Consider the following 24,169-nt stretch of genomic DNA (forward strand, 5'->3'; position numbering starts at 1 on the left):
GGATGGAAAATAAAGCATAAGGAAGTATCCACAGACTGATGAGGGGACGTTGAAGGGGATGACATTGAACTTTGACCCCCAGTATCTGCATGTGTCTAATCAGGGAGGCAATGAGACAAAATAGATATACTGTAAGTGGGACTCTGACTGCTGCCAAGGACACGTACCAGTCTTGATGGAAAACGACTAAGATCAAATTGTTTTCTATTAGCTTTATTAAGATAGACATAGTCCTATATCAGTTGGGGTGTAAGGAAATATTGGTACCACTTAGTGTGTGCTTTGCTTTGTTCCCGCATTAATACACTTTCAAATGGTGATATTGTAGAGTCCCCAACTCCCCCATTTCAGAGCACTAACAGCCATTTAGTGACACTACTGCTGTAAATCTAATCCAGGAAGTCAGACCTCCACTACCTTGCATGTTCTAATTCCTTTACCAGTGTGAATCCCAGTCAAGGCCAGGCATGACAGCTGCCATATCCTATGAGGGGAGACTTATTGAGCCCACGCAGAGTGGCCCCTTGCTGTGCATGTGGGCATCAAACTGTCTGAAACTCACCCCACACATTCTGCAGTGTCAGTCAGGGTTTATGATCTCCCATCCCACCCTTCACATTGCTGGCATGCCGGCTTTTACACAGTCCCTGTCTGCCGGCCTCTGCCTCCCGCACTCAGCACCGTTTAAAATGTATTGAACACCGTTGCCGCAGACTTCCTTCAAACTTTACCTCAAGGTAGGCAGATTTAATAATGCAGACATTATGCAAATTTACTCATTAAATAAAAAATGTGTGGCAACAAAGCAGAGGCCTCAAAACATGTTATCTTGTTTGTAGCATTTATAAACACTCATTGACACAGCCTGTGCTGTTTATCATAGCTGAGTAATGATAAATTAATAAAAGCTGGCAATTTGGATATTATTCTCTAGATGAGACTAAAGTGCTGAAGAAAATGCTTTTTGAGGTTAGGACCTGTAGATAAAAGTGAGCCTCAGAGTTCAAATGGCCCTTCTTGATATTTTATACACATCTTTGCTGAGTAGCCAAAGTTTATGATTAAGAACTCTTAAAGGTGCACTCTGCAGAAATTCCTCCGACATTTCCTGGTTGCTAAAATTAGAATAGCTCGGCTAATTTCAGTTTTTGACAAAACAAGCAAGTATGTACCATCTAAACCACTGTGAAATATATTTTCCATAACCAAAAATATTGTATTTTCAGCTGTTTGAAGCTGGTGTACAAAACCGAAAGTAAAAGACACAACAAATAAAACTTAAGAGCGGGAAGCATAGAAAAGTGCACATAGAACAGAACTACAGCACATAGAACAGAACTTGCTTTCAATGACAATGACAGATCTGTAACTCCCAAAAAGTTACATATTGCAGCTTTAAATAAGGATATCAGTTAAGTTTGTCAGTTAATTTCCCCTGTCAGTTTAGTTTCTCAATGTGCTGTCAACTCTGAGAATGATGAGATAAGTGAGATGTTCCGATCCAGAAAAGAATAAGACAGTTTTCCTCATGTCATTGATTTTATTTATCATGTACAAAGTTGACAGTCTCTGCTTACATGATCCTAACAAACACAGGATGTGCTGTCATTTATGTTCTGTATGCTAATGAACATCTATTCAAGTCCACTAATCAAATTGTTTTGAAGATACTTCTGAGAATGCTCTTATTAAGTAAGAGCTGTGTACTCTAAAGAACTGTCACAAGTATTCAGAAGGCCCAGGAGGCTGCTTTGTGTGGGAATCATTTCTTAAATCTGAATAGCCTTGACAGTACACTTGCTCTATTCACGTTGATGCTTATACAAACACGATGATGTGCTGTTCTCCCACAATGCCAGTGGCAGAATCACAATGACTGTTGACAATTTGTAAAATGCGGTATGACAATTTACAAAATGTGTTTAAAACCATCTCTGAAATAATGTCGGAGGTAAGCCTATTCCCTGTGAATGTGGCTTACTGTCATGTTAATTGTAACTGTGTCCTTCATTCTTCATATTGATTTATTCTGTTTTACTAGAGAGAAATAATAATTATATATACTAGGGATTGAAAAAGGAATTAATCAACTGAGACAATATAAAACATGACATGTACATGACATGTACAAAGTGACTTCGCCACTTCATGATACAGGCTTACTCCGTTAATTCCTCATGTGGTTGTTGTGTTAGGAACACTGCTGCTGAACTATTCAGTTAACTAACATCTATTTTAGTGGATTTCTATTGCATTATTTGAAGTATGCAAAATTTCAGCAAACTAGAGCCAAGTGGATTGCTGATTAAAATTCAAGCATATGTATGTGCTGGGGACATTAGCATCATGAGGACATTGTTTCTTCAGTTTGAGCGTGTTGTATTTCATTTCAGAGGAGTCTCTCGTTCTCTACTTGTCCTTCATTATGTTATCACTAGCTAATGACTTTTTTTTACTCTGTAAAACTTTGTTGCAGATTTGCATAGTGTAAGATAAATGTTTGCATTGTCTAATTATCTTTCCTGTTTTAATGTGTGTGTTTTTTCTTCTTCTGCATAAATACGTAGCAGTTGTTCTGGGACTTTACCACACTAATAAGCACCCAAGGAAAGCTGCAAGTTGGAAACTAACTGTGCAGATGGCCAAGTTTGTGACAGCACGAGGCAAGGGGGAACAGAAAAGGATGTCTGACAAAGTCAATTATGTTTAAAAAGCATAAAATTAAGGAGTCCCGGTGGTATACAGGTGGTACACTTGGCGGATTGTATTGTAACCCTCCTGTGATTTACAGCATTGCTTCACCACAAGGTTGTGAATTAATGAAAGATGTCTCTGGATAGGTCTGTTGTCAGTTCAGTCTGTAACAAGAGTACCTGGCACAGCATAGTATGTATGTCTCTCTGGATAGGTCTGTTGTCAGTTCAGTTTGTTACAAGAGTACCTGGCACAGCATAGTATGTATGTCTCTCTGGATAGGTCTGTTGTCAGTTCAGTTTGTTACAAGAGTACCTGGCACAGCATAGTATGTATGTCTCTCTGGATAGGTCTGTTGTCAGTTCAGTCTGTTACAAGAGTACCTGGCACAGCATAGTATGTATGTCTCTCTGGATAGGTCTGTTGTCAGTTCAGTTTGTTACAAGAGTACCTGGCACAGCATAGTATGTATGTCTCTCTGGATAGGTCTGTTGTCAGTTCAGTTTGTTACAAGAGTACCTGGCACAGCATAGTATGTATGTCTCTCTGGATAGGTCTGTTGTCAGTTCAGTCTGTTACAAGAGTACCTGGCACAGCATAGTATGTATGTCTCTCTGGATGAGTGAATAACATAATATCTAAAAATAAAACATGTTTGTTTGTTTTGTCATTTTGTGTTTTCAGCATGTTCACGTGCATGTCCTCCCCAGGAAGGCAGGTGACTTTGAGAGAAACGACAACGTCTATGATGAGGTAAAGTAGAGCGTTTTTAAAGTTATTTTGTCTCTCCCACTACATTGATTTGAGTTCTTATGACTAAACATTGATATTCAATATGACACACTGTCTGTTTAAATTCTTCCAGGGTAGGAGTTGTTTTCATCATACAGTTATCTTATGTTTATCAGTAATGCACTAGCTCACCTGTAGCTCAAAATAATAGCTTTAATTAAACATGTTAGAGCTGGGGTTGAACAAACGTCAATACACCCTGAGACCTTTTCGAAAATAAAATCACCAAACCAATGAACCACGATACTTCAATACACAAATAATGAACATGCCTTTCATAGTGATTTAAATTTCCCTGTGACATTTAAAATTTGCAACAAGAGCGACCACACCAAATGAATATCAATGACTAAGTTTGATATGAATATTCTAATTACTACATCTAATAAAAACAGGCTTGACTATAGTTCCCTAACGAGCCAGAGGCGGAAATAGAACACATCCACATGCGTGGCCCACCAGCCAAATACAAATATGTTTGTTTTTAATTTGCATGTGATCATAAGGGTTATTGTGAAAGCAGCTACTGTATGCCATTCATATTGTTGATGTCACACGCTGCAAATTAGACCTTTTTTTTCCTCTGAGGTGTTTTGCTTCACAATGAATAATCACCCAGTGTTGGCTCCCCCATACCTTACCACTGTTAAGTGTTTTATAACTCAAACTGTGCACATTTACTCCCTCATAAAGACTATTTAAGAGGCAATAGAATAGTTTAACCACTTTCCTCCTTCACAGTGTGAAACTAGTGAGAAATGTCACACAGGGTTTCCAATCATCTATTTGGGTGATATTGTGTTTAGTGAATAGACATCTAAACTTCAGACCCACGTCATCTAGTCACAGCCTCTGATTTGCTGTATTTCTGATTAGGACATTACATAATGATTGGTTGATGTCTCTGATGTCAGTGACTAGGCCAATTACCCCAGATAGTCATTCAGTGGCCGTGCTCACTACAAGGCTGACTTTGGGGCAGGCACCGAGGCTCCAGTGTCTGGGGTGTTTATTGTCGCAGAGAAAGGGATGGGACTCTGGAGGGCGATTTTATTTGTCACTTTATTTAGATGAAGTGACACGGCCCGGTAGATTCACGCAACGTGGTCGTAAAGAGCCTGTCCCCTGCCTGACAGCCATTCTGAAATATACAGTCAGCAGCCTCTCTCTCTCTTGCACTCACTCTCGCTCTCTCTCTTGCACTCTCTCTCTCTCAGATATAACACATGCCATTTCCAATTTTCTTAGCAGTGTCACCTTGCCAAAAAAGCTGTCATGGCATATTACACTTGTTTTGTCTCTTCTCTTTCACAAATGTTCTTTGTTATGTGCTTTGAATGTACGAGCTTGTCAGTAGTCATAATGGAGACAACAGCAAATGCTCAGGTTTTGTCTTCCTCTCTCACCGGAGTAGATGCTGTAGCTATTCAAAGTTTCATACAGGAACACTACTATAAAGTGTGTACTGTACAAAATATACTTTGTCAAGTTCATCTGACATCTTTACAATTTATATATGTGACCAACCGGCTCAATTCTGTTTTATGTAGCATAATTTGAACTCATGTTTTTTACACAGGAGAAAAGAAGAGAATGGTATATCATACACTACCGTTGAGGAAAAATGGGAAAGTAATTCTGCTTTGAAAGTTTATAAACTTGTAACCCCACTATTGAGAAAATGGCCCTTCAATGTTTTGGTACACCTACAGGAGAGCTCATCTTTGGCTACACCTATTCAGCATTGTTTACACCCTCTTAAGTGTACTTTAACACCAATACACCCATCTGTTTCAAATTAATTTAGTATACGTAGCTAACTAGCTAACATTAGACTATAACTAGCAATGCAAATGTCTCTGAGATAGGAATATAAGAATAATACTACACAGATCATACACATAATGCTAGCTAGCTAACAGTACGCTTTAAATTGCAATGAAAGCTGACCAAATTAGAAACGTATAATATCTGAAAATGTAGCTAGCTAGACTTTCTTACCCATATACATGGACGAGCGCCTCTCCCTGTCTGTCACGGATGCCATAGTTGCCATTAGTTTGAAGATGGAATCCAGAGACAGGTGTTTTATACAACAGTATTTTGTGTGTTCTCTTTTTGACTCCCTATGCATATTTGCAATCAAATGCCTGAATTTTCTCCAACTCCTTAGCTATCATATTCTGCTTCCACCGGGCATTCCACTGATTTCAAAACTTGGAGAGCATTAGCAACACTTTTGCAGTTCTTCATGATATCTTTCAAAAGAGCTGCGTTAGAAAGATTATCTACATACTGAGAAGCTCATGTTATAGACAGAAGCGTGCTACATACCAGATCAATCCGAACTCATCTCTTGGCATGTTCTACCAATTATGGCTAGTGGGAAGGTTTCTACCTCTTTCCATGGCTCAACCAACTAGGCTCGTAATTTAACAATTTTATTCGTATTTACAGATGGCATGCAAGTTTGTTAATAAGGCACATGAAAGTTCACAATTTCCAGATGGCATTTCGGACAAAAAACTCATTTTGATAAAACAAATAATAATTATGTTCAAATGCCTCTCCTGTGAAGTAGTGGCACTCGACATACTCCTAGTTTCCTGAAACAAGTTACATATGCTTTCACGGCAGTATGGTTTGTTAGCAGAGATGAAAGACAGAGAGACATAAACTAAGATACAGTATATTGCTGTAATATTGCCTGTAGTAGCAACATGCGCCCTTGTTACGACTTTTACTTCCTCTAGATAGTCAAGTTGGATCGTCTTCTCGCGGCTTGCTCCATAACTTGCTCCAAAAGGTCAAAGTGGATATCAGATGAACATGATTGGAAAGGTGAAGGATTTCACTGTGTGGAGAATTATGTTGTAATAATCATTACAGTGGGCGAATAGCAATATCCCAGCCATTTATCTACTTGACCTTGGTAATGCTCATCAATGGTCAAGTTATACACTTACAATGAATCATGTCAAACACCCAATTAGCTACTAACTGAAAATAGATCACATCTATGAATGTGATGGCCTATAGCCTCTGGGGGCTTTGAGAGTGGGGTAGATGGAGAGAGAGAGGAAGAGAGAGAAAAGGTTGAAAGGCGTAGAGAGTTGGATGCCTGCCCCACAACATGGCAAGCATTGTGTATTTGCACCTCAGCAGCCTTCTGCCCAGACACCACTCATTACACCTTTTAAAGGTCAGCACTTTCAAAAATATGTGCTATGACCTTTTAATCAGCCAGGGGGGGAAAAAACATTGAATCACATTTGGCATTCGTTTAACACACATTTTATCTAATATAATAATATATGCCATTTAGCAGACGTTTTAATCCAAAGTGACTTAGTCATGCGTGTATGCATTTTACATATGGGTAGTCTTGGGAACTGAACACACTATCCTGGTGTTGCAAACGCTATTCTCTACCAGCTGAACTACAGAGGCTAATCTTTGCCATGATCATTCTATGCACATGAAGAAATGCAATTTAGACCCATGGAATATGCACTTCAAAGCTACTGTACTTCAGCAGGTACATGGTGACCATGACCCGAAATGTAGATGGTGAACCTTTTAGCCTGGTACAACTATAACTCATTAATGGGTTCCATTTCCACGTTTTACATGTTTTCCTACAGTTCTGACCTGGGAAGCAATGTTGTTGACAAACACGAGCTTTTGAATAATGCCTCAAATGTTTGTGTCCTCGTACCCTAATCCATCTCATCCAACTGATTAAGTGCTGATTGAGTATGTGTTTGTGCTCAGAACATGTAAATGACAATTGTAATCAAAGTGTGGTCTTTCTTTAATGAAGTCTGCACTCACTCACTCTCAGTGCCTGGAACACCATCTCAACACAGGAGCTTGAGAGCTGTACTGTAGCATCTAGTCGTGAGCTGGCGTTAATAACCATAGCGCTTCGTGTAGTTAGAATCCCAATACTCCTCTTCATTCCTATTAAGAACACCGGCACTGTAGACACGAGTCACTCTTATTGGATGAGAGAGAGAAAGTGCACTCTTTATGGCTATTTAATCAGAGGAAAAAGCAGTGAGACGGCACCAGGCTATGCCTCTCTTCTGCTCTTGCTCTGAGCCACCTCAGAGATCAGTGGAAACTCAATTACGCCGCTGCCATGCTTGTTATTGGGGAACAATGTCAGCTCGTGATTATAAGTTGTAATGATGTTATTTTCTCCAATTAGGCCTTGTGTGTTTTTTTTCAAATGCCTCTCCAGGTTCTCTAGGGAGAATGGAAGTGACAGACAGATGGAGGAAATGCTGTGAACCTAGTGTTTTGAAGGCAGTTTGTAGCTTTTAAACGGGTCTGAATAGATCCGGTTTGATCGGCAGCTACTGTAAATGTTTTCCATTTTGGTTCTGCTTATTTGTGCTGGCCACTGAAACAGTTGCAGGAACAGAAGTTTGATACAGGCTTATTGATTGGAAGAGGGGTGAGCAACATGAATATTCACCCCATGTCTGAACTGAATACAATAAATGAGAAGATGACTGCGTCGGGGTCAAGGCTAGAATATGCCCCCTGAATAATTAGGGTGGAAATACATTATTCTTAATGATTCACTGTATACAATTTATCTAATGCATTTTCTTTTTCAAATAGATCTACAGTATGTTCTAAAAACCACTGCTTGTTATGTCTGGTTCTGTCATATATCATATGTATTTCTACTGTACAGATCAGCTAGGGAGAACATTACAAGGGAAAGCAGTCAAGTTATTTTACTGTCTGTTGGAAACAGCAGCTCTTAAATTACCCCACCTTGTTTCTGCTCTGCTTATGTGCCTAGTCACTCAAAAGACAATGAGTCATTCAGGGGCCCTGGAGACTGAATTTCACTTATTTAGCTTCCCGATTATTATCTTTCATTCCAGTATCTATCCACCCAATCGATAAATCCCCTCCCCGCTCTCCGTTCTATTTCTACTAGCCAGACACCTCCTCGGCGCCGTGCTGACGTAGCGGGTCTCTCTCAACCCTGATATTGTGTGATAGCATTGCTCATTAGATCTTTATCTATGGTGCTCCCCTTTGCTGTGTGTGAGGATATGCAGACAGAGAGAGATCATATTCAGGGGAGGCGCTGCGTTGTTATTTGACTGTCATTCATCACATTTTGTGGCAGTGTTATTAGGGAACATAGGGGGGAATAGGGCTGTGTAATGACAAATATCAATGGATCCTCATGTTCTTGCCTGCTGTGACAGGCTACTATCCATCTCTCTGGCACTCACCTAGTTAACATTTTTATCAAATGGACAAGATTTGTAATTTTCTCTTCCCGGGGGGAGTTGGAGCTTTCGCCGATAGTTTAGATAAAGGAGAAAGATCCAGAACACGGGCCAAACACTTTCCTGTGCAAATGATGAGCAATTGTTCTAAAGTGCAGCCCCCATCTGTCTGGCACTGTTGGACACGCAGTACTGTAGCCTACTTTGTTAGATAAAGGGAGGAGTGAGGGGGTGTCAAATAATAATGTTTACCATGGGAACCCATTAGCCCATTGGGTTCTTGTTATGTTGTTCACCTCATCCTCAGGGTCTACCTGAGACTGTGCAGGAGGACAGGTATCTCTAGACATATTATTCAGCAGAACACACACACGCACACAAACACACAGATGCACACACACACACACAATCTTAAAAGTAACTGCATAACTTCGAAAACACATTGATTAGTGGCTACTCAAACACCTCCAACGGTCAGTAGAACTCAAATCATAAAAGTTGTACTAACTCAAATGTCAATAATAGTTCTTATCACTAAATGTTTTTGAATACTTTCAACAAATATTAGGTTATTGATAAATATAACTTTATATGTGTGTTCTGCTAATCTTAAATTGAGCTTTTTCAAGTTATGATTTTTTTATATTTTAAAGTCAATCTACCATTTAAAAACAAATAAAGTAGTCGTCAGAAACATTGATATTTTAGTAAAAAAACATTTATTTATCCGTGTTGTGCTGATATAGAATCATTAAGTTTTTGCAAGTTATTGAAACATAGTAGTGCAATGTGGCTTGATTTTTAGAGGACTGTTTATTTAATTAAGAAATCATTCAAATATTTTTACACAATGTTGTATGCATGTTTGAAGAAAGATAAGTATATTTAAAACATAATATTAAGCAGTTGTTTGTGCTCTGAGGTGTAATTGCTCTTGATAAACGGATATCGAAACTGTTAAGCAAATTGATGTTCAGTAATGAGAAGCCATTCCCACCATCAACAAGGTCATGTGCACCACTCTTAATGACAGAGGCTAATACAGCATCATGTAATGCTAACTGCCCTTCGGTTAAAATCAAATCAAATTGTATTTGTCACATGCTCTGTATTATTCTTAGAGGCTTCATATATTGATGACTCGTGCCACTAAAGTACGGTTTAGTATTTAATTGTAATGTAGAATAACATTCTTTAATGCACCTGGCTTAAGCTACCTGAAGCTTTCTTAAATCACGGTTATATAGGCAGACATAGGAAATGGCTACGGATAGCGGAAAGTAAACCCCCCTCCTGAGTCAATACTGCCATCTATTGATAAACATAAATATACCAGGTTACTTACTACATGCGCCAAATACAACAGGAGACCTTACCTTGAAATGCTTACTTACAAGCCCTTAACTAACAATGCAGTTCAATAAAAAAATATTAACTAAAGTTTTAAAAAATCAATAAAAAAAGAACAGAATAAAATAACAATACCGAGGCTATATACAGGAGGTACCGGTACCGAGTCAGTGTGTGGGGGTACATGTTAGTCTAGGTAATTTGTACATGTAGGTAGGGGTAAAGTGACTAGGCATAGATAATAAACCGTGAGTAACAGCAGTGTAAAATCAAAGAGGGGTGTCGATGTAAATTGTCCGGGTGGCCACTTGATTAATTGTTCAGCAGTCTTATGGCTTGGAGGTAGAAGCTGTTAAGGAGGCTTTTGGACCTAGACTTGGCACTCCGGTACCGCTTGTAGCAGAGAGAACAGTCTATGACTTGGGTGACCGGGCCTTCCTCTGACACCGCCTAGTATATACAGTTGAAGTCAGAAGTTTACATACACTTACATACACACAACCACTCCACAAATTTCTTGTTAACAAACTATAGTTGTGGCAAGTCGGTTAGGACATCTACTTTGTGAATGACACAAGTAATTATTCCAACAATTGTTTACAGACAGATTATTTCACTTATAATGCACTGTTTCACAATTCCAGTGGGTCAGAAGTTTACATAGACTAAGTTGACTGTGCCTTTAAACAACTTGGAAAATTCCAGAAAATTATGTCATGGCTTTAGAAGCGTCTGATAGGCTAATTGACATAATTTGAGTCAATTCGAAGGGTACACCTGTGGATGTATTTCAAGGCCTACCTTCAAACTCAGTGCCTCTTTGCTTGACATCATGGGGAAATCAAAATAAATCAGCCAAGACCTCCACAAGTCTGGTTCATCCTTGGGAGCAATTTCCAAAATGCCTGAAGGTACCACGTTCATCTGTACAAACAATAGTACGCAAGTATAAACACCATGGGACCATGCAGCCGTCATACCGCTCAGGAAGGAGACGTGTTCTGTCTAATAGAGATGAAAGTACTTTGGTGCAAAAAGTGCAAATCAGTCCCAGAACAACCTTGTGAAGATGCTGGAGGAAACAGGTACAAAGTATTTATCCACAGTATAACAAGTCGTATATCGACATAATCTTAAAGGCCGCACAGCAAGAAAGAAGCCACTGCTCCAAAACCTCCATATAAAAGCCAAACCACGGTTTACAACTGCACATGGTGACAAAGATCAAACTTTTTGGAGAAATGTTCTCTGGTCTGATGAAACAAAAATAGAACTGTTTGGCCATAATGACCATTATTATTTTTGGAGGAAAAAGAGGGAGGCTTGCAAGCCGCAGAAGACCATCCTAACCGTGAAGCACGGGGGTGGCTGCTTCATGTTGTGGGGGTGCTTTGCTGCAGGATGGACTGGTGCACTTCAAAAAAAGATGGCATCATGAGGGGGGAAATTATGTGGATATACAGTATTGAAGCAACATCTCAAGACATCAGTTAAAGCTTAGTCACAAATGGGTCTTCCAAATGGACAATGACCACAAGCATACTTCCAAAGTTGTGGCAAAATGGCTTAAGGATAACAAAGTCAAGGTATTGGAGTGGCCAACACAAAGCCCTGACCTCAATCCTATAGAAAATGTGTAGGCAGAACTGAAAAAGTGTGTGTGAGCAAAGAGGCCTACAAACCTGACTCAGCTACACCAGCTCTGTCAGGAGGAATGGGCCAAAATCCACCCAATTTATTGTGGGAAGCTTGTGGAAGGCTACCCGAAACGTTTGACCGAAGTTAAAACATGTTTTAATTAAGGCAATGCTACCAAATATTAATTGAGTGTATGTACACTTCTAACCCACTGGGAATGTGATGAAATAAAAGCTTACATAAATCATTCCCTATTATAAATCATAAATCATTCTACTATTATTCTGACATTTCACATTCTTAAAATAAAGTGGTGATCCTAAAACAGGGACTTTTTACTAGGATTAAATGTAAGAAATTGTGAAAACTGAGTTTAAATGTGTTTGGCTAAGGTCCTGTACGCACTACCATCTGTAGCGCCTTACGGTCGGATGCCGAGCAGTTGCAATACCCGGCAGTGATACAACGGGTCAGGATGCTCTCTCCCGTCAGGATGGTGCAGCTGTAGAACTTTTTGAGGATCTGGGGACCCATGCCAAATCCTTTCAGTCTCCCGAGGGGGAAAAGGTGTTGTCATGCCCTCTTCATGACATTGCTCTCCACTCTCCAAGTTTGTTAGTGATGTGGAAACTCTCGACCCACTCCACTACAGCCCCGTCACTGTGAATGAGGGTATGTTCGGACCTCCTCTTCCTGTAGTCCACGATCATCTCCTTTTGTCTTGTTCACGTTGAAGGTTAGGAATTTAACAAATATTAACGTTCAAATACTTCATTATAGTTCAGAATACATATAATATAGTGTAGAAAAGTTCCTAAAACACAAAACAGTGAAATATTTACCTTAACTTCTTATGTTATGGTGGACGGCTGCGTTCCACTTGGGCAAACAACAGGGAAAATGCAGCGCGGCAAATAAAATAAAAATATATAAAAATCTAACTTTCATTAAATCACACATGTAAGATACTCAATTAAAGCTACACTCGTTGTGAATCCAGCCAACATATCAGATTCTAAAAAGGCTTTTCTGTGAAAGCATAAGAAGCTATAATCTGATGATAGCACAACAGTAAACAAAGAGGGTAGCATATTTCAACCCTGCAGGCGCTACACAAAACACAGAAATAAAATATAAAAGATGCCTTACCTTTGATGAGCTTCTTTTGTTGGCACCCCAATATGTCCCATAAACATCACAATTGGTCCTTTTGTTCTATTAATTCCGTCCATATATATCCAAAATGTCAATTTATTTGGTGCGTTTGATCCAGAAAGAAATAGCTTCCAAAATGCGCAACGAAATATTTCTACAAAATATTTCAAAAGTTGCCTACAAACTTTGCCAAAATATTTCAAACTACTTTTGTAATACAACTTTAGGTATTTTTAAACGTTAATAATCGATCAAATTGAAGACGGGTCTTGGCCAACTCTCAACAGCATTACCCTTTTCCAGGATGGCCCTACTTCTTCATTGCACAAATAAATAACCTCAACCAAATTCCAAAGACTGGTGACATCCAGTGGAAGCGGTAGGAACTCCTAAGAAATATTGTTTGCCAATGAGACCTCAGTGAACAGACAGAGACCTCAAAAAAAATCTGAATGGTTAGTCCTCGGGGTTTTGCCTGCTACATAAGTTCTGTTATACACACAGACATGATTCAAACAGTTTTAGAAACTTCAGAGGGTTTTCTATCCAAATCTACCAATAATATGCATATCTTATATTCCGGGCATGAGTAGCGGGAAGTTGAAATTGGGCACACTATTTATCCAAAAGTGAAAATGCTGCCCCCTATACCTTAAGACGCTAAAAAGATAACCATACGGGTTGTGATGTCACTTTAAGTATTGGACACTGGGATACTTTGAGTTGGGTTACTTGAATGGATCTTGACTACGGGTTTCCACAAAAAAATGTAGTTGGCAGAACTAATGACTTTTTACAGTGCACACACATGCACACACACAGACACTCACACACACACAAAATGATTGGTGTCATCAACAATGACAAGCTACCGAGGTCTGACAACTTGGATGGAAAATTACTGAGGATAATAGCGGACGATATAGGCACTCCCATTTGCCATATTTTTAATTTAAGCCTGCTGGAATGTGTGTGCTCAAAGGATTGGAGGGAAGCAAAAGTCGTTCCACTACCCAAGAATAGTAAATCCCCCTTTACTGGCTCAAATAGCTGACCAATCAGCCTGTTACCAACCCTTAGTAAACTTTTGGGGAAAATGGTGTTTGAGCTACAATGCTATTTTACAGTAAACAAATTGACAATAAACTTTCAGCATGCTCATAGGGAAGGACATTCAACAAGCACAGCACTTACACAAATGACTGATGATTGGCTTAGAGAAATTGATGATTAAAAGATTGTGGGGGATGTTTTGTTAGACTTCAGTGCAGCTTTTGACATTGTTGATCATAGTCTGCTGCTGGAAAAATGTATGTGTTATGTCTTTACACCCCTGCTATATTGTGGATAAAGATTTACCTGTCTAACAGAACATAGAGTATGTTCTTTAATGGAAGCCTTTCCAACATAATCCAGGTAGAATCAGGAATTCCCCAGGGCAGCTGTCAAGGCCCATTACTTTTAAAAATATTTACATAACACATGCCACTGGCTATGAATCAAGCCAGAGTTTCTATGTTTGCGGATGACTCAACTCTATACACGTCAGTTACTACAGCGACTGAAATGACTGCAACACTTAACAAAGAGTTGCAGTTAGTTTCAGAGTGGGTGGCAAGGAATAAGTTAGTCCTAAATATTTCTAAAACTAAAAGCATTCTATTTGGGACAAATCATTCACTAACTCCTAAACCTCAACTAAATCTTGTAATCAATAATGTGGAAATTGAGCAAGTTGAGCAACTATCATGATCAAAACATATTGATACAACAGTAGCTAAGATGGGGAGAAGTATATCAATATTAAATCGCTGCTCTACCTTCTTAACAACACTATCAACAAGGCAGGTCCTACAGGCCCTGGTTTTATCGCACCTGGACTACTGTTCAGTCATGTGGTCACGTGCCATGAAAAAGGACTTAGGAAAATTGCAATTTGCTCAGAACAGGGCAGCACGGCTGGCCCTTGGATGTACACAGAGAGCTAATATTAATAATATGTATGTCAATCTCTCCTGGCTCAAAGTGGAGGAGAGATTTACTTCATCACTACTTGTTTTTATGAGAGGTGTTGAATGTTGAATGCACCGAGCTGTCTGTTTGAACTGTTGTCGCACAGCTCGGACACCCATGCATACCCCACAAGACATGCCACAAGAGGTCTCTTCAGAGTCCCCAAGTCCAGAACAGATTATGGGAGTGTCACAGTACTACATAGAGCCATGACGACATGGAACTCTATTCCACATCAAGTAACTGATGCAAGCAGTAAAATTAGATTTTTTTTAAACCTGAAAATAAAACCACCTTATGGAACAGCGGGGACTGTGAAGCAACTCAAACATAGGCACAGACACATGCATACACACACGATAACATGCGCACTATACACACACATACACATAGATTTTGTACTGTAGATAGGTGGTAGTGATGGAGTAGGGGCCTGAGGGCACACAATGTGTTGTGAAATCTGTGAATGTAGTATGTTTCTAAAATTGTACACACACACACACACACACACACACACACACACACACACAACACACACACACACACACACACACACACACACACACACACACACACACACACAACACACACACACACACACACACACACACACACACACACACACACACCTTAGGTATGGATTGCGAGTATGGATTGCAGTAAGGCCCTTACAAATACAATTACGCAGAGGGTGATAGCTAGAGATACTTTTTACTACAGAACTAACTCTTGAAAATAATATGCTTCGACAATTAGTAATTTTGCCTTTGCATAATAACTAGTGAGATGATATAGTGTCTGGATGAATCTACCTTGAGAAGTTTTAAACAGATTTTAGTGTCCGTACTATCACTGTCATCTTTTTATCAACGACAACCACAAACAATCAATACTTCTCTGTGAAGTCAGCTCCTCGCTTTGTCTATGTATACATTTGTTTCCTATACTATTTTAAATATGCATTGTACTTTAAACTAGTTCTGAGTGTGGCGCTGTCAGGCTTGCAACGATAATAGGAAAGACCACTGTATGAGTTATATATTGATTCCTCTGTGAGAAAAGAAAAACACATCTATTTATTCCTGACTGCAGCGTTCAATCCACTTTCTTGTCTCTTCTACTTTTCCAAGTCTGTGTTAAAGCATCTCTGTTCCTTGCTGCTCCCATCTGTCCCTACTGAGGAAGATAAGGCGAGCGATTTAGTATCACAGCTAGCCTCCCATGGGGTACTTGGCATTGTCAAGTTTATAAATGTGTTCGCCATAACCGGCTATTGACAACGCTTGCCGATGATGAAACTGTTAATTATTCTACCGACTGTGGGATGTATTGAGCTGATTTAGCTGAGCATATGTTAAGACCATGAAGTTGCTGTACTTTTTAGAAGCAGCAACTTATATAGTCCCCGTCCTTACCCTCTCTCTCTCTTGCGCCCTCTCTCTCTCGCACCCTTTCTCTCTCTTTCCCACCCTCTCTCTCCCCCTCTCTCTCTCTCTTTCCCACCCTCTCTCCCCTCTCTCTCTCTCTTTTCCACCCTGTCCTCTCTCTCCCCCTCTCTCTCTCTCTCTTTCCCACCCTCTCTCTCCCCCTCTCTCTCTCGTGCCCTCTCTCTCTCTTTTCCACCCTCTCTCTCCCCCTCTCTCTCTCCATATGCTAATGTTGTTGTACTTGTGGAGGACCTGGTAAATTGCCCAATAAAGCAGGAATCATCTGATGTGGTGCGTACGCCCAAGCGCTTACAGCTTGAACACAATTTTCGTTGTTAGCTAAGTGTGAGAGAGGTTCAGGAGATGTCATAGAAGTGTTGATTTGCATCTCATTTGGAATGCAAATATATGTATGAAGCATGGTTTACAGAGTTGTGATCGACTTCACATTCCAAACACATTCACTTCATTACCAGATGTATTATTTGCTAGGTCTCAAGTATCTCTTTGCATAAGCTTATGCTGAGAAAGAGGTATCACCTTCACATAGATTTATGAATAATATTAATAGCTCCATGAGTGATCAAACATGTTACCAAACAAGACTGCATTACTCACAGTTCTTGAGGCATTATTCCCTCCAAAGTCAACTTTATCTCATGGTCTCCATGAGAAAGCATCCATGGCTTACACAGCAAAATGAATAATGACACATGCAATGCAATAAGGATCTGCAGTATTCCAAACTCATCTTGAATAAAATACAGTGTTGAGTACATGAAATTGAGAGGGTCCTCTTTGGTAATATCTCTGCATTTCTGCACTGTAAAAAAGGTCTCCCACTGTGTTTAGAGACTCAGAGAAGCATGGCAGTGCTGAGATTCAGCAGACAGATTCAGCCAGACATCTGGGTCTGGGTCTGTAATGTGATACAGAAAGCTACATGCAACTCCAACAAAGCACTGTCATCTTCTGATACAGCATGTCACTGCAGATGCCTGTCTCATTTTCCCTCATGTCCTGTATACTCAGTCAGTGTTCTATTCAGTTGTATTTTATATAATAAAGCATGTCATGCATCTATATAGCATTTGTGTAGTGGCATACAGATGAGCAGCCGCATTTTTAGCATTTCCACACTTGAGGGATTTTCTTTTAGCAGGGTCTGCCTTTTTTGCCTTTTATAAGCACATTTCATGCAATTCTACTTTTTTACATGAGAGAAGACATTAGCAGAATATTTTTAATACCACACAAATTACCGAAACGAATGGCTACTCGAACAGTGACAAACTGAGATCAATACGAACAACCTGGTTTTGAATGCAAACAATAGTATGGGCCAATGAAGAGACACACAGATTGCACAATATTAGGAGGAATATACACTCACCGGAGAGTTTATTATGCACACCCATCTAGTACTGGGTTGGACTCCCCTTTGCCTCCAGAACAGCCTAAAGTATTCGGGGCATTCTACAAGGTGTTGGAAACGTTCCACAGGGATGTTGGTCCATGCTGACGCGATGGCATCACGCAGTTGCTGAAGATTGTACGGCGGTATATTCATGCTGCAAACAGCCCGTTCCATCTCATCCCAAACATGCTCTATTGGGTTGAGGTCTGGGGACTGCTCAGGCCACTCAAGTAAACTGAACTTGCTGTCATGTTCCAAGCTATTTCTTTCCACTCCTCAATTGTCCAGTGTTGGTGATCTCATGCCCACCGGAGCTGCTTCTTCTTGTTTTTAGTCTCAGTTAGATTTTCATATGATTTATATTTTGGAGAAGGTTCATATAAAATAAATTAACAAATGAATAAATGTATAGAGAGTTGTGGAATGTAGCCATTACAGGACTAATACTATTGTTTTTTGCTTTTATTTCTGCAAAGAGAGAACATAAATTAATTCACAAATTTGACTCACTTCATACAGGCAGATAGTGTGGATGGGTAAGCAATCTCTCCCTCTCGTTGTCTCTCTCGCTCTCTCTTTGTCACTCTCTCTTTCTCTCTGTCTCTCTCTCTCTCTCTGTTTCTGTCTCTCCATCTCTCTCATTTTCTCTCCCTCTCTCTCGCTCTCTCTCTCTCTCACGCACACACACACTCATTCAGTATACACACAAGGATAAACACACGCACGCACGCACGCACGCACGCACGCACGCACGCACGCACGCACGCACGCACGCACGCACGCACGCACGCACGCACGCACGCACGCACACACACACACACACACACACACACACACACACACACACACACACACACACACACACACACACACACACACACACACACACACACACACACACACACACAGTCCTAGACACAGCTAAACTCCATGTCACTGAGCCCTGTGATAGACATCATTCAGTCTTGCACAAGGAAAGAGGGAGAAAGTCAAGTCTTTAAATATTGTGTTTGCATTAGGAGAGCTGGCTTATCGAAAGTGGCAGGCAGCAACAAAGAGAGTGGCAAGTGGATTGTGCCAGCTAACCTTTAGCCAAAATCATTTCTCATTTACTTCAGCTCTGCCGTCTCTCTTTTGGCCATGTGCAGAGTGGCCCAAGGAGAGCTAAATTATGCGTCCACAGAACAGAAGACAGTCTGGGGAAGTACCTGCTGGGAAAGTGTAATTTGATTCTGGAAGAGGCTTTAAGCCGAGCAGGAAAATCACCTGTCATTCTTCGGCCCCCCCTTGTGATTTGATTTGATTGTATATTTTGTCATCTTCAATAGGTTGGTTGGTTCTCCTTTTTTCACAATTGTGAACCATTGTGAAGTTAAAAAGCAGCCATGTATACCGTGTCCGGTGGGGGCTGTCACAGTTGTGTAGCAGCATGGACAGGAGACGAAAAACCACAGGTTCTGCTTTCATTTCTTTTGGGAATCCAGAGCGCGGTGCTCATTCTGGGATATTTTAAACATCTGCCTTCCCGTAAGTCTCTGTAGTGCAAATGACTTTGATGGTGGCAAAGGAAGCTGGGAGAAAGGATCTGAAAATGGGTTCCTTTTTCTGTCCCAGCTGGAATAGTAACAAGAATAGTAAATACTGGGATATGAAGGGAATGGCATGGGATAGTTATGGAGGCCAGTTCAAATCCCTATGGCTTCTTCAGTGTCCTTACAGCACACCCCTCTATATACTCATGTGGCTTAATTATCAGCACGTAATGCAAATCTGGGCTAGTGTGTACAATATGCCCCCTGCAACAAACAGACTATGGCACAGTGGAGAGGGCTTCCAGAATACACTATAGCACAGTGGAGAGGGCTTCCAGAACACACTATGGCACAGTGGAGAGGGCTTCCAGAACTCACTATGGCATAGGGAGAGGGCTTCCAGAACACACTATGGTAATGGGGGAGAGGGCTTCCAGAATACACTATGGTAACGGGGGAGAGGGTTTCCAGAACACACTATGGTAACGGGGGAGAGGGCTTCCAGAACACACTATGGTAACGGGGGAGAGGGTTTCCAGAATACACTATGGTAACGGGGGAGAGGGCTTCCAGAACACACTATGGTAACGGGGGAGAGGGTTTCCAGAATACACTATGGTAATGGGGGAGAGGGCTTCCAGAATACACTATGGTAACGGGGGAGAGGGCTTCCAGAACACACTATGGTAACGGGGGAGTTTCCAGGGCGGGGAGAGGGTTTCCAGAACACACTATGGTAACGGGGGAGAGGGTTTCCAGAACACACTATGGTAACGGGGGAGAGGGTTTACAGAACACACTATGGTAACGGGGGAGAGGGCTTCCAGAACACTCTAAAGTAATAGTCGAGAGGGCTTCCAGAACACACTATGGTAATGGGGGAGAGGGCTTCCAGAACACACTATGTTAACAGGGGAGAGGGCTTCCAGAACACACTATGGTAACGGGGGAGAGGGCTTCCAGAACACACTATGGTAACGGGGGAGAGGGCTTCCAGAACACACTATGGTAACGGGGAGAGGGCTTCCAGAACACACTATAACGGGGAGAGGGTAACTATGGTAACGGGGAGAGGGCTTCCAGAACACTCTAAAGGGAGAGAGCTTCCAGAACACACTATGGTAATGGGGGAGAGGGTTTACAGAACACACTATGTTAACAGGGGAGAGGGCTTCCAGAACACACCAGAACACACTATGGTAACGGGGGAGAGGGCTTCCAGAACACACTATAGTGCTTCCAGAACACACTATGGTAACGGGGGAGAGGGCTTCCAGAACACACTATGGTAACGGGGGAGAGGGTTTACAGAACACACTATGGTAAGGGGGAGAGGGTTTCCAGAACACACTATGGTAACGGGGAGAGGGTTTACAGAACACACTATGGTAACGGGGAGAGGGCTTCCAGAACACACTAAAGTAATCCAGAACACTCTAAAGAGAGGGCTTCCAGAACACACTATGGTAATGGGGGAGAGGGCTTCCAGAACACACTATGTTACCAGCACAAAAACATCCTGTGGCGGACTGCAATAGCATCGAATAGCCCCGTGATATGCAACTGTTCAGGGAAGTCAGGAACCAATACACGCAGTCAGTCAGGAAAGCTAAGGCCAGCTTCTTCAGGCAGAAGTTTGCATCCTGTAGCTCCAACTCCAAAAAGTTCTGGGACACTGTGAAGTCCATGGAGAACAAGAGCACCTCCTCCCAGCTGCCCACTGCACTGAGGCTAGGAAACACGGTCTCCACCGATAAATCCATGATTATCGAAAACTTCAATAAGCACTTCTCAACGGCTGGCCATGCCTTCCGCCTGGCTACTCCAACCTCGGCCAACAGCTCCGCCCCCCCGTAGTTCCTCACCCAAGCCTCTCCAGGTTCTCTTTTACCCAAATCCAGATAGCAGATGTTCTGAAAGAGCTGCAAAACCTGGACCCGTACAAATCAGGTGGGCTTGACAATCTGGACCCGCTATTTCTGAAACTATCTGCCACCATTGTCGCAACCCCTATTACCAGCCTGTTCAACCTCTCTTTCATATCGTCTGAGATCCCCAAGGATTGGAAAGCTGCCGCAGTCATCCCCCTCTTCAAAGGGGAGACACCCTGGACCCAAACTGTTATAGACCTATATCCATCCTGCCCTGCCTATCTAAGGTCTTCGAAAGCCAAGTCAACAAACAGGTCACTGACCATCTCGAATCCCACCGTACCTTCTCCGCTGTGCAATCTGGTTTCCGAGCCGGTCACGGGTGCACCTCAGCCACACTCAAGGTACTAAATGATATCATAACCGCCATCGATAAAAGACAGTACTGTGCAGCCGTCTTCATCGACCTCGCCAAGGCTTTCGACTCTGTCAATCACCAAATTCTTATCGGCAGACTCAACAGCCTCGGTTTTTCGGATGACTGCCTTGCCTGGTTCACCAATTACTTTGCAGACAGAGTTCAGTGTGTCAAATCAGAGGGCATGCTGTCCGGTCCTCTGGCAGTCTCTATGGGGGTGCCACAGGGTTCAATTCTCGGGCCGACTCTTTTCTCTGTATATATCAATGATGTTGCTCTTGCTGCGGGCGATTCCCTGATCCACCTCTACGCAGACGACACCATTCTATATACTTTCGGCCCGTCATTGGACACTGTGCTAACCAACCTCCAAACGAGCTTCAATGCCATACAGCACTCCTTCCGTGGCCTCCAACTGCTCTTAAACGCGAGTAAAACCAAATGCATGCTTTTCAACCGATCGCTGCCTGCACCCGCATGCCCGACTAGCATCACCACCCTGGATGGTTCCAACCTTGAATATGTGGACATCTATAAGTACCTAGGTGTCTGGCTAGACTGCAAACTCTCCTTCCAGACTCACATCAAACATCTCCAATCAAAAATCAAATCCAGAGTCGGCTTTCTATTCCGCAACAAAGCCTCCTTCACTCACGCTGCCAAGCTTACCCTAGTAAAACTGACTATCCTACCGATCCTCGACTTCGGCGATGTCATCTACAAAATGGCTTCCAACACTCTACTCAGCAAACTGGATGCAGTCTACCACAGTGCCATCCGTTTTGTCACTAAAGCACCTTATACCACCCACCACTGCGACTTGTATGCTCTAGCCGGCTGGCCCTCACTACATATTCGTCGCCAGACCCACTGGCTCCAGGTCATCTACAAGTCCATGCTAGGTAAAGCTCCGCCTTATCTCAGTTCACTGGTCACGATGGCAACACCCATCCGTAGCACGCGCTCCAGCAGGTGTATCTCACTGATCATCCCTAAAGCCAACACCTCATTTGGCCGCCTTTCGTTCCAGTACTCTGCTGCCTGTGACTGGAACGAATTGCAAAAATCGCTGAAGTTGGAGACTTTTATCTCCCTCTCCAACTTCAAACATCAGCTATCCGAGCAGCTAACCGATCGCTGCAGCTGTACATAGTCTATAGGTAAATAGCTCACCCTTTTTCACCTACCTCATTCCCATACTGTTTTTATACTGTTTTTATTTATTTACTTTTCTGCTCTTTTGCACACCAATATCTCTACCTGTACATGCCCATCTGATCATTTATCACTCCAGTGTTAATCTGCAAAATTGTATTATTCGCCTACCTCCTCATGCCTTTTGCACACATTGTATATAGACTGCCCATTTTTTCTACTGTGTTATTGACTTGCTAATTGTTTACTCCATGTGTAACTCTGTGTTGTCTGTTCACACTGCTATGCTTTATCTTGGCCAGGTCGCAGTTGCAAATGAGAACTTGTTCTCAACTAGCCTACCTGGTTAAATAAAGGTGAAATAAAAATAAATAAAAAAACAGGGGAGAGGGCTTCCAGAATACACTATGTTAACAGGGGAGAGGGCTTCCAGAACACACTATGGTAACGGGGGAGAGGGCTTCCAGGACACACTATGTTAACAGGTGAGAGGGCTTCCAGAACACACTATGGTAACGGGGGAGAGGGCTTCCAGAACACACTATGGTAACGGGGGAGAGGGCTTCCAGAACACACTAAAGTAATAGTCGAGAGAGCTTCCAGAACACACTATGGTAATGGGGGAGAGGGCTTCCAGAACACACTATGGTAATGGGGGAGAGGGCTTCCAGAACACACTAAAGTAATAGTCGAGAGGGCTTCCAGAACACACTATGGTAATGGGGGAGAGGGCTTCCAGAACACACTATGGTAACGGGGGAGAGGGCTTCCAGAACACACTATGTTAACAGGGGAGAGGGCTTCCAGAACACACTATGGTAACGGGGGAGAGGGCTTCCAGAACACACTATGGTAACGGGGGAGAGGGCTTCCAGAACACACTATGTTAACAGGGGAGAGGGCTTCCAGAACACACTATGGTAACGGGGGAGAGGGCTTCCAGAACACACTATGTTAACAGGGGAGAGGGCTTCCAGAACACACTATGGTAATGGGGAGAGGGCTTCCAGAACACACTAAAGTAATAGTCGAGAGGGCTTCCAGAACACACTATGGTAATGGGGGAGAGTGCTTCCTGAACACACTATGGTAATGGGGGAGAGGGCTTCCAGAACACACTATGGTAACGGGGGAGAGGGCTTCCAGAACACACTATGGTAATGGGGGAGAGGGCTTCCAGAACACACTAAAGTAATAGTCGAGAGGGCTTCCAGAACACACTATGGTAATGGGGGAGAGGGCTTCCAGAACTCACTATGGCATAGGGAGAGGGCTTCCAGAACACACTATGGTAATGGGGGAGAGGGCTTCCAGAATACACTATGGTAACGGGGGAGAGGGCTTCCAGAACACACTATGGTAACGGGGGAGAGGGCTTCCAGAACACACTATGGTAATGGGGGAGAGGGCTTCCAGAACACAATATGGTAATGGGGGAGAGGGCTT

General features: G+C 42.1%; 1 protein-coding gene across 3 annotated transcripts in view; it reads left to right on the forward strand.

Annotated features, from left to right (window-relative positions):
- The window catches only part of fhit (fragile histidine triad diadenosine triphosphatase), a 305,934-nt gene that overhangs the window by 249,690 nt on the left and 32,075 nt on the right, over positions 1-24,169 (forward strand). For all 3 annotated transcript variants that reach the window (XM_035777529.2, XM_035777527.2, XM_035777528.2), the window contains one exon: positions 3,379-3,447. In XM_035777529.2, the coding sequence (XP_035633422.1) occupies positions 3,379-3,447 (69 nt within the window). The remainder of the gene's footprint in view (positions 1-3,378; positions 3,448-24,169) is intronic.

The sequence above is a fragment of the Oncorhynchus keta genome, chromosome 10 (genome assembly GCF_023373465.1).
Source record: "Oncorhynchus keta strain PuntledgeMale-10-30-2019 chromosome 10, Oket_V2, whole genome shotgun sequence".
NCBI lineage: Eukaryota > Metazoa > Chordata > Actinopteri > Salmoniformes > Salmonidae > Oncorhynchus > Oncorhynchus keta.